The sequence below is a fragment of the Phyllostomus hastatus genome, unplaced genomic scaffold (assembly GCF_019186645.2).
Source record: "Phyllostomus hastatus isolate PE091 unplaced genomic scaffold, TTU_PhHast_1.1 phas_contig_40, whole genome shotgun sequence".
NCBI classification, from domain to species: domain Eukaryota; kingdom Metazoa; phylum Chordata; class Mammalia; order Chiroptera; family Phyllostomidae; genus Phyllostomus; species Phyllostomus hastatus.
The window spans coordinates 8,618,824-8,630,967 of record NW_025333872.1 but is presented as its reverse complement, the minus strand read 5'-3'; the positions used below and the strand labels follow the sequence as shown (position 1 = coordinate 8,630,967).

Sequence of the window (12,144 nt, the reverse complement as noted above, 5' to 3'; positions counted from 1 at the left end):
AGTGTCCCTCCAATAGATTCTAAATAAATTCATAGATAACACTGCATTTTTTTTAACTTTCAGCTTGTGTAGGAGAAATGCAGTTCTTTGTCCATAAAAAAAGCATACCTCCACTCTGTCATTTGAGAGAACAATTTGTACTTTATTAAACAGATTATTATAATAAATATTTTTCACCTTTTCTTAGTTTTACAGTTCCTAATATTGGTATGATTAATTTTTTTTGTAGGTTTTCTTTGGGTGATGCTAGGAAGCCTCTTCATGAAACAGCAGTTTTGGTAGAAGATGTGGTACACACTCAGTTAATTAATCTGGTAAGAGCATATATAATGTTATTTGATACTTATCCTCTGCATTCTGTTTATGTTGGGATCGCAGCCCAACTCTGTTTTCTTTAAAGATTATGTTTACATTCAGAATTTTTTTGTCATCTTATTGAGGTATAGTTTACATATAACAAAATTTAACCAGTTTCAGTGCATAGTTCAGTGAGCTTTGACAACTTATTGTCATGTGACTACCAGCACAGTCATGATATAGGCACTTTCTTCATCACAAAACATTCCCATGTGCTGCCTGTGCCACCTGTGCAAATTAGTTTTTTCACTCACTCTCTAACACTCAGTGAAAGGTTTTGTAATCTGTATTCTATCACTATATAAGCATTGTTTTTCTAGAACTCTTTTAAAAATGTTTTTATTATGAATTTTAGACATCAAAATACTGCACAAATAGTACAGAGAATTCCTAGATACTCCTCAACTTCCTCTGTTAACATCTGACATAAATGTAGTATAGTTATCACAACCAGGAAATAATATGGATACACTACTGTTAAAATCATCAACCATGTTTGAATTTCACCAGTTGTCCCATTAATGACCTTTCCTGTTCCAGGAGTCAGTCCAGGATAAAATACTGTAGTTAGTTACCATGCCTTTGTCGTCTTCGTAGTCTTCTCTGATCTATTGTAGTTCCTCATGTCTTGTCAAGGTCATTTCTTGTCTTTCATGACCTTGGAACTTTTGAAAAGTACCAGGCAGTTATATTATAGAATGCTCTTCTTTTGCAGTTGGTCTGATGTTTTCTTATGATTAGAATGTGGCTCTGCTTTTAGGGGAAGAATACCATAGAAGTTACAGATCTTTCTAAGTATATTGTATGAAGAGGTTTATATTGTTAATATATGTCTTATTTGTGACTTGGTTAAGGTAGTATATGCTGAATTTGTTTCACTATAATAAAGTTACTTTTTAAATTTTGTTGTTAATAAGCACCTTATGAGAGATATTTTGTGACTCTGCAAATATTGTTCTCTGAAAATTTTTGCCCATAAATTTTAACATTAATTGGTATATTTTGTTAGAGACCACTATTCCTGTGTATTTGCCTAATAGTGATTTTCTATCCTTTTTTACTTTTCAGTTTTTTAATTCCAATTATCCTGAAAGGAGTAGCTATCCTTTTTTTTTAAGAGTTATTTATTTGTTTATTTATTTATTTATAGGGGAAGGGAGGGAGAAAGAGAGAGAGAAACATCAATATGTGGTTGCCTCTCACGTGGCTCCCACTGAGGACCTGACCCACAACCCAGGCATGTACCCTGACTGGGAATTGAACTGGTGACCCTTTGGTTTGCAGCCCACGCTTAATCCACTGAGCTACACCAGCCAGGGCAGGAGTAGCTATCCTTTATCACCATTAATTTATTCAGTTTTTAGTGTGTCCGCATATATACGTGCATGCATATGTGCACATATATGTGTGCACATGCACACATGTGCGTGCACATATGTACACATGTGTGTGCATGTGCGTTTATAACACACACACTAATGCATACTTAAATTTCATTTTTAGGATCCTTTGCAGTAATATCATTATTTTTATTATTCATGTTGTACCAGTTATAGGAACTCTTATGTTCTCCCCATTTTTTTAATCAGGTTTTTGATCTTATGTTCAGTATATATTAAGGATATTAGTCCTTTGTTTGTAGTATATGTTAATACTATATTCTTATAGTGTTTTAGTTATCTTTTGACTTGTTTTTTTATTTTTAACATAGTCAAATGCATTATTAACTTACTACCTTTGGATTTTGAATCACAGAAAGACTCTCCCTTATACCAAATTCAAGAGGAAATCATTCATTCTTGCCTCCTAATATTTCTTTGGGTTTTCTTTTTAGCATTTAGATCCCTAATCCACCTGTAGATTATTCTTGTTATTGTGTAAGCAATGGATATAGTCTTTTCTCAAATGACTGCCCAATTATGCCATCACCCTTTATTAAAAAGTCTATTCTTTCCCTGATGATTTGAGATACCTCCTTTATCATATACTGAAGTAGCATATGCACTAGGGTATATTTCTGATTTTATATTTTATACCATTGGTTAATTTGTCTCTACATGTACTAATATGACATTTTTAATTATACAGGTTTTATGGTAATATTTTAAAGATTGTTACAGCTAGTATCACTTTGTAATTTTTCTCTCTCAGTGTGTTCTTGTATGTTTATTTTTCCATGTGAATATTAGTATTAAATTTTGTATATCTATAAAATAGCTTATTGGTATTTTTTATATTGCATGGATTTATAAATTTAGCAAGAACTACATCTTTAGAATGTTGAATCAATTTAAGAATAGGAGATGTCTTTATACTTTTTCAAGACTACTTGTGTCTTTCAGGAGTGTTTTAATGTTTTTCTTCTATAGGCTTCATATATTTCTTGTTAGATTTGTTCCTAAGTATAATGTTCTTTGTTGGTATTGCAAATGGGCTTTCTCTATCATTACCATCATAACTGAAAACTTCTGAAACTTACAGAAATACATAAGTCTACAGATTCAAGAATCTGAGCACACTCTAAACAGGGTAAACCCAAAGAAATGCATGTTCAAATTACTGAATACTAAAGTCGTAATATATCTGAAAACAGCCAGATTTTGTTTTACCATAGGGGAACAGTGATTTGAAACAGCAGAATTTTGGTTGGAAAATAAGGGGACTGAAAGGAAATGGTAGTTCTGTTTTTAGTATTTTGAAGACTGCCATACTGTTTTCCGTAGTGTTCATACCAATTTATGTTACTACTAACAGCACACAAGGATTCCCTCTTCTCCACATGTTCCCTAACACTTACTGTCTCATTGTCTATTTGATAATAGCCATTCTAACAGGTGTAGGGTGATAGGTGATATCTCTTTGTGCTTTTGACTTGCATTTTTCTGATGATTTGTGATGCTGAGCATCTTTTCATGTGCCTGTTAGCCATTTGTATATCTTCTTAGGAAAAATATTTATTTAGATCCTTTCCCATTTTTTAAGTTTGGCAACACTTTTATGTATGTGTTTTATTTGATTATTATTAAATCTCAGTGAGGAAAACAGAGTGGATATTATTATTCCTAATTTGAATGGCCAAATGAAGAAAGATAATTGGCCCAAAGTTACAAGCTTGTTAAGTGGTGGGAATGAAACAAGAATTGAGACTTCCTGACTCCCATCCTTTGTAATTTTAAAAATAATAATTATTATTATCAGTATTTTCCTATAGTGTTACATGAGATCCTTATAGATTTTGGATTTTAACCTCTTATCAGATATATGGCTTACTAATATTTTCTCCCATTTCATAGGTTGCCCTTCCATTTTATTGATTGTCACTTATTATTTGCTTGCAATAGCCTTTTAATTTGATCAAGTTTCAGTTGTTTGTTTTTGTATTTGTTACTTGTGCTTTTAGTGTCATAGCCAAAAAAATCATTGCCAAGACCAATGTCAAGGAGCTCTTTGCCTATTTTCTTCTAGGAATTTTACAGTTTTAGGTTTTACATGGAAGTCTTTAAGCCCATTTTGAGCTAATTTTTGTGAGTGGTGTACAATGAGGGCTCAGTTTCATGCTGTTGCATGCAAATACTCACTTTTCACACACCATTTAATGAGATTGTCTTTCCCCCAGTGAGTATTCTTGTCGCCATTGTGAAATATTAGTTGACCATATATACACATGGGTATATTGCTGGGGGTTTGATTCTGTTTCATTGGTTTGTGTGTGTTTTTATGCCAATACTATACTGTTTTGACTACTATAACTTTGCAGTATAGTTTGAAACAAAAAAGTGTGATGTTTTCCAGCTCTGTTCTTTCTCAAGTTTACTTTGGCTATTCAGGATCTTTTGTGATTCCGTATGAATTCTAGCATTCCATATGAATTCTGTGATTTTAAAGACTGTTCTGTTTCTGTGAAAAATGCCATTGGAATGTTAGTAGGGGTTAATTACATTGACTCTATAGATGGTTTTGTGTAGTACAGACATTTTAACAATGTTAAAATTATGTTAACATTTTAACAATGTTAATTCTTCCAATCTGTGGACACAGGATGTTTTTCCATTTATCTTCAATTGTCTTCCATTTTTTTCATTAACGTCTTATGTACAGTAGTTTTAAATGTATTTGATATTTCACTTCCTTAGTTAAATTATTCCTAAGTGTTTTTTTATGTTACTTTACATGTGATTGTTTTCATTTCTCTTTCAGAGAATTCATTCCTATTGTAAAAAGAAAAAATGCAGCTGATTTTGTATGTTGATTTTGTATTCGTCACCTTTATTGAATTTATTTTTAGTTCTAGCAGTTTTTTGGTGGAGTCATTAGGTTTTCTATACATAACATAAACTCATCTTCAGAGACAATTTTACATCCTCCTGTCCAATTTGGATACTTTTTATTTTTCTTGCCTAATTTTTTTGGGGGGGACAGGACTGCCAGTAGTATGTTGAATAGCAAGTAATGAAAAAGAGCACACACCACCTTGCTATGTTCTTGATCTTAGAGAAAAAGGGAAAGGTTTCACTCTTTTTCTCTTAAGTATTATATTAGTTATTGGTTTGTCATAGATGGCTTTTATTATATTGTGGTATATTCTGTACATCATTTGTTGTGAGCTTTTATCATTAAAGATTCTTGAATCTTGTGAAATGCTTTTTTTCTTCATCTGTTATGATCATATAATTTTATCCTTCTATTTATGCAGTATATCACACCTACTGAGTTGCATATATTGAACTATCCATGCATCCCAAGAATAAATTCAGATTGATCACAGTGTATGATTTTTTTAGTGTGCCATTGAATTTGGTTTGTCAGTATTTTGTTGAGAATCTTTGAATCTGTTATATGTCAGATATATTGGCCTATAATTTTCTTTTCTTGTAGTCTTCTTATCGTCTTCTTATCTGAATTTGGTATCATTGTAATGCTGGACTTGTAAATTGAGTTTGATAATATTCCCTCCTATTCCCTTGGTAGTTTTGGAAGAATTTAAGAACGTGTACTATTAATTCTTCTTCAAATGCTTGGTAGAATCCACTAGTGAAATTATCTGATGCTAGACTTTTCTTTTTTGGGAAAGTTTTTGATTACTACTTCAGCTTCTTAGTCATAATGAATGGTCTGTTCACATTTCCTATTTCTTCATTATTCTGCATTGAAAGGTTGTATGTTTCTAGTAATTCATTCATTGCATCTAGGTTATTCCACTTGTTTTTATGTTACTGTTCCTAGTAACCTCTTAATATGCTTTGTATCCTACTTTTACAATTTCATTGGTTGTTCTATTTGTTTACCTCTCAAAAATAAGCTTAGTTTTATTGATTTTTTTCTATTGCTTTTCTTAGTCTCTATTTTATTTATTGTTGTCCTAATCTTTATTATTTCCTTCCTTCTGCTATAGTTTCATTTAGTTTGTTCTTCTTTTATTTCTTATGGTGTAAAGTTAGGCTGTTAATTTGAGACCCTTTTTCCTAATATAGGTATTTGTTGCTATAAATTTTCCTCATAGATCTACTTTTGCTGCATCCCAGAAGTTATGTTGTGATTTTGTTTTTGCCTGAATACACTTTCTGTCTTCCCTTTTGATTTCATCTTTGACCCATTGGTTATTTGGAGGAGTATTATTGAATTTCCACAATTTGTGAATTTTCCAGTTGTCCTTCTGTTACTGAGTTCTAGTTCCATATCTTTGCTTGCTATGATTTCAGTCTGATATGGCAGTGTTTCTTCTTGCCTGAGTCCTGTGCCAGTGGGACTGTACTCATACTGCAGCTGGGAGGGACTGGAGCCCAGCCATAGGATCCATTCAGAATCTATGGATGGTCAGAATTCAGTGACCTTACCTTCATGGTATTCTGGACCATGGCTGAGAGGGGTGGACATTTGGGAGATCATTTTGGCAGGAGCTGCATGTTATATTATTTGGGAAATACTACAGTAAGACTGACAATAGACAAACTATATAAGTTCTTAAATCTTTTCTTCTGACTCTTATTTCTTTGACTTCTATTATTCCTCTTGTTTCTTTTAAGTCTATTATTCCTATCTGAGACCTTTGCCCTCGTATTCTTTCCCTGGTTCTTGCTCAGTACTTCACCCAAGCCTACCCGCTATTCTAAATGATTTCATCTTACTCTGCTCTCTTCCTCTTGTTAGGTGTTGACTGGCTCAGGCCCCAGATGACTCTCCTTCACTGGTTCTACATGAAAATTAAGAATATGTTAAATAATGAAAATACAAATAGGAGTAAGCATCCCCTGCTTTTCAAAAGTTTGTCTTAATGCCACTTCAGTTTTACAAAAGACCATACCTTAGTGCCAGTTTTCACTAACTCAGAGAAATCTGAAGGGGATTTTCATTTTTATAAAAAGACAAAAAGAGAAAATAGTGTTCAGGCTTTGTTTTGTATTGAGCCTTTATAGAGGCGGCACATCTGGAACAGTGGGACCACCAAGCTTCGCCCTGGGAACTCAGACAGCATCTCCGCACAAATGAATGAATTACTCTTATAATGCTGTCAATAAGAATATCCTTTCAAGTTCCCAGACAATCTTGATTTCTGATAGCTATATAGATGCTTTCATTTTTTATTCATTTTAAGTCAAGTATAGGAGAATCTCTTCATTTTATGCATACAATATAATTACCATTTCATTTTTAAAATTATATTTGATTTTCACTATATTAAACTACCAGGTAACTAGTAAGTTATTCAATTTGTTATACTGTTTTCATATCAGAACCAATTTTTCAGGATTATGTTAAGAATCTTTAATTATGTAAATTAGTAACAAATTTATATGTGTGAAGAGCAATTGCTTAAACCACCCATTTGGATCAGCAATGCGCTGAATTGTCTACATCCCCCTTATCACCCTGCTCCCCCCTCTTACTTCTAATGCTTTTTAATTTGGCAGTTATTCTCCTGGTAGAAGGAACTCATGTAAGGCACTGTTCAGCCTAATCACCACTTCTGTGAGACATCACTGATGCCACCTCAGTAATGGTTTATGTGTATGTTTTAAAATAGTAATAAAGTTCCCTGTGCAGAACTTCAATTATAAGTGTTATCAAAATAGGACAAACTAATATAATTTGTGATTGCATAGAATAAAGGAAGTAGAGATACCATGGGGACCTCATGAGTCACAGAATGGAAACAGTCTTCTAGCTAACTAAACATTCAGGCTTTTTACTAAGTCGCAGCAAACTGGAACACACTCTGTGTTTACCTGAATGGGATTCAGGGGTTCACAAATACCATCTGGGGGAAAAATTCTTGGCCTGTTTTTGCTGGTCCTACTGTTGGGTAAATGAAGTATCACATATTTAGCATAAACAAACTGAAAACACACCCACTTTTTGGAAAACAAACATTTGCACATGTCCATGTACTGAGTGGCTCAAAAGACAGAACATTGTCACTAAAAACTGATTACATTAATGCTTTTGTACTTATAACTTTCTTTTCTTATGACTGTACTGTGAAAATATTCTAATTGTTTTGGGACAGCATTGATTTCTGGTTGATTGCTCTTAAAATTTTCTATTTAATTAGTCATACTTTCTCTCATATATTACCACCTCATGCCTCAAGAAATACTGTTGTATCTCCTCTTTTTTGAAAAAATAAGTTTGTATTGCTGTTAACGAATATTTGGCTTTTAATCTGTGGCATTGTATGGTCATATTTTAAGTTGACAGCCTCTTCAGCTATATTTTCTCTGTATTTCCATGGGTAGTTTGCTACAGCATAACCTACAGCATTCCACCCAGGAAGGAATTTCTAATTCTTTTCCCACTGTTAGCCTCTGCCTGCCCCTCTCTCTCTCCCTCTGTCCCCCCGCCCCTCTCTACCTGCTTCAGTATATCTCACTAACAGTCAATTATTCAACTCTTCAAGTAAGAGAATCTCAGAGTACAAATTGTTCATAGTTTCAGTAAGTTAAATGTAGTGTCTCCAGGTTACTTGGTTTCCTTAGCATAGGTATAAAAACAATATCTTCTCATGTTTTTCTTCATGTGTCAAACCTTTTCCTTTAGAGTTCTTCATTTTTTTTCCTGATAGTCTGCTAGGATCCTGTCCCCTGGCTTAAGTAAACTGCATTAGCTGCTTAGATCCTGTGTCATACTTGGACTTCTGACCTGTGTTGAAAGTTTTGGTTCTGACTAAAATGTCTTATCAATGCCTAATGCATAGTTTCCAAGAATTTCACATTTACCAAAGAGATGCAGACTTTTCATTAAATTCTTACCCTCAAGATTGAGTTGCATTACTTACTTAAAGCAGGTGGAGACTTGTTCCAACTGGAAATTTTGTGGCTGAATTAATATTGCAGTGCTAAGAATAATATCCTTTTCTTAATATCCAGTTTTAATGAAGTTAAATAATTATCATGATTCTGATGGCTTTATGACTACTTTTATTTCTGTTTATCTCAAAGTTAAATATGAGAAAAATCTCTTTGTTTTATGCACAGAGTATAATTATCTACCATTTAATTGAAAATCCTACTGGATTTTCACTATATGAATCTATCAGCCAACTACAGATGCTCCTCAACTTATGATGGGCTTACATCATGATAAATCCATTGTAAGTTGAAAATACCCCATTTGAAAATACACTTAATATACCTGACCTACCAAACATCATCGCTTCACCTAGCCTACCTTAAATGTGCTCAGGGCAATATATTTATCCTATAGTTGGGCAAAATCATCAACATAAACCCTATTTTATAATAAAGTATTGAATATTTCATGTAATTTAGGTAATTATGGCTTGTTGCCTCATCCTGGACAGTTACTGGAGTTTCTTCTCAAGAGTAATTGCCTTTCTAGTCATCTTTGCACTAAAAGCAAGAGATGCAGATTGGCATTTTGTAGACATGATGGAATGCAAAAACACAAAATACCAAAAATTGCTGGCAACACAATACAATGTAGAATATCAGTTGTTTACCCTCATGATCACATGATCACCAGGAGCTGGGATTCTCTGGCACTGCCCATCATGTGAATGTTTCATACCACAAAGCACTAGCCCAGAAAAGATCAAAATTCAAAATCCGAAGTATGGTTTCTTTTTTTAATTTTTAAAATTTTAAAAAAATATTTTATTGATTATGTTATTACAGTTGTCCCATTTTCCCCCTTCACTCCCCTCCACCCTGCACACCCTCTCCCACCCACATTCCCCCCTTTAGTTCATGTCCATGTGTCATAAGTTGTTTAGCTTCTACATTTCCTGTACTATTCTTGCCCTCCCTCTATCTGTTTTCTCCCTACTGTCTATGCTACTTATTCTCTGTACCTTTTCCCCCTCTCTCCTCCCACTCCCCTGTTGCTAAGCCTCCATGCGATCTCCATTTCTGTGATTCTATTCCTGTTCTAGTTGTTTGCTTAGTTTGTTTTTGTTTTTTGTTTTGGGTGTGGTGGTTAATAATTGTGAGTTTGCTGTCATTTTACTATACATATTTTTTATCTTCTTTTTCTTAGATAAATCCCTTTAACATTTCATATATTAAGGGCTTGGTGATAATGAACCCCTTTATCTTGACCTTATCTGAGAAGCACTTTATCTGCCCTTCCATACTAAGTGAAAACTTAGCTGGATAGAGTAATTTTGGGCATAGGTCCTTGCCTTTTATGACTTGGAGTACTTCTTTCCAGCCCCTTCTTGCCTATAAGATCTCTTTTGAGAAATTAGCTGACAATCTTATGGGGACTCCTTTGGAGGTAACTGTCTCCTTTTCTCTTGCTGCTTCTAAGATTCTCTTCTTCTCTTTCATCTTGCATAATGTAATGATGATGTGCCTCGGTGTGTTTCTCCTTGGGTCCAACTTCTTTGGGACTCTCTGAGCTTCCTGGACTTCCTGGAAGTCTATTTCCTTTGCCAGAATGGGGAAGTTCTCCTTTATTATTTGTTCAAATAAATTTTCCACCTGTTGCTCTTCTTCTCCTTCTGGTACCCCTATAATTCAGATGTTGGAATGTTTAAAGATGTCCTGGAGGTTCTTAAGCTTCTCCTTATTTTTTAAATTCTTGTTTCTTCATTCTTTTCTGATTGTATATTTCTTTCTTCCTTCCGGTCCACACCATTGATTTGAGTCCTGGTTTCCTTCCCATCACTGTTGGTTCCCTCTACATTTTCCTTTATTTCACTTTTTATAGCCTTCATTTTTTCATTTAATTTGCGACCAAATTCAACCAATTCTGTGAGCATCCTGATTACTGGTGTTTTGAATTGTGCATTTGATAGGTTGGGTACCTCTTCATTGCTTAGTTGTATTTTTTCTGGAGCTCTGATCTGTTCTTTAGTTTGGGCCATATTTTTGTCTTGATGTGCCTGTTACTTAGTGAGGGGTAGAGCCTTAGGTGTTGACCAGGGCAGGGTAACCCGTGTCACTTGGTTGTGATGCTGTATGTGGGGCAGGGGTCCAAGAGGAAACAATGGCACTTGCTTTGCTCTCTGCTGGATTTCAGTCACTTCCCCCTCTACCCACAAGCAAATTGGACCCTTCTGGTGCTGATTCCCACGTGGGGGGGGGGCGGGTTGTATACATTCTAGGACCTAGGACCCTGTGGGTCTCTCCAATAAACTTTCCTGTGAGGCTGGGGGTTCCCACTCCCCCTTTGTTTCACCTGGTTTATCTGCAAGCGAATGTTAGACTGCCGGTATGCCAGCCGCTGCCACCTTGCATGCCCCAGTCTACTAGCTGCCACTTCACTGGGTCCTCTAAACACTGTGTTGCCACAAGCCCTCTCTGCCCTGGCAGCCCGACTTCGCCCCTCCTACTGGTCTGGATGAATATGTCTTCTTTAACTCCTTGGTTGTTGGACTTCCATACAGTTCGATTTTGTCAGTTCTGGTTGTTTTTTGTTTTTAAATTGTTGTTGACCTTGTTTTGGTGGTTCGAGGAGGCACAGTGTGTCTACCTATGCCTCCATCTTGGCTGGAAGTCTTCGAAGTATGGTTTCTATTGAACATACTTGGTTTTGCACCATTGAAGAGTCAAAAAATTGTAAGTCAAAATCATCATAAGTCAGGACCATCTGTAGTCAGCCATGCAATCTGTTCAATTATGTTTTCATGTATAAATTGATTTTCAAAGGTATTCTAAATAATAATTAATTATGAAAATTAATGAAGAACAAACTCATGTGTAGAGAATGGTTGTCTAATCTCCCATCTGGGTTAGCAGGCGCTCAGTTTTCCTTTCCTCCCTCTCTTTGTTCTTACTCCTAGTGCCTTTTAATTTGGCAAATGTCCCCCCAGTACTCTATCCTCACTTATCAAATTTTGTGTTCTCATCTATGAACCAAGAAATTGTTTTTAAAGTCCTCTTCAGTGTCTTTCCAAAATCTCTGAATGCCTCTTTTTTTATCTATGATTTTTTATATTCTTTCCTTAGTGTTGCTGTTACTCTTGATTAATATAGAGATTATGCAGAAAATAATAAAAGTGCATGTCTACTATATGCCAGGATGTCTGCTAAAATTGTTCGTGTGTATATATAAAATAAAAAAATATAATATATATAATTACATTATATATATAATATATTATTGTACATATATAGCATTTTTCAGGTTTAAAAGTATTATTTCTATTTATAACTTTTTAAGTTACACAATTTTAACCAATTAACATTGCCTTATTTTTTATGTAGATATTATTAAAAGCTTATTTCTCAGATCTCAGTATTATATATAATATTCTATACTTGAACAATATATAATTCTTTTTTTTTAATATTTTATTTATTTATTTTTTTAGAGAGGGAAGGGGAG

The 12,144-nt window shown here is 34.4% G+C and overlaps 1 protein-coding gene across 8 annotated transcripts in view; it reads left to right on the top strand.

The window, feature by feature from the left end:
• SUPT3H (SPT3 homolog, SAGA and STAGA complex component) overlaps positions 1 to 12,144 on the top strand; it is a 463,611-nt gene that overhangs the window by 224,601 nt on the left and 226,866 nt on the right. For 7 of the 8 annotated variants that reach the window (XM_045842957.1, XM_045842958.1, XM_045842960.1 and 4 more), the window contains one exon: positions 230 to 314. The exons of the other annotated variant lie outside the window; for it this stretch is intronic. In XM_045842957.1, the coding sequence (XP_045698913.1) occupies positions 230 to 314 (85 nt within the window). The remainder of the gene's footprint in view (positions 1 to 229; positions 315 to 12,144) is intronic. 8 annotated transcript variants of the gene reach the window in all.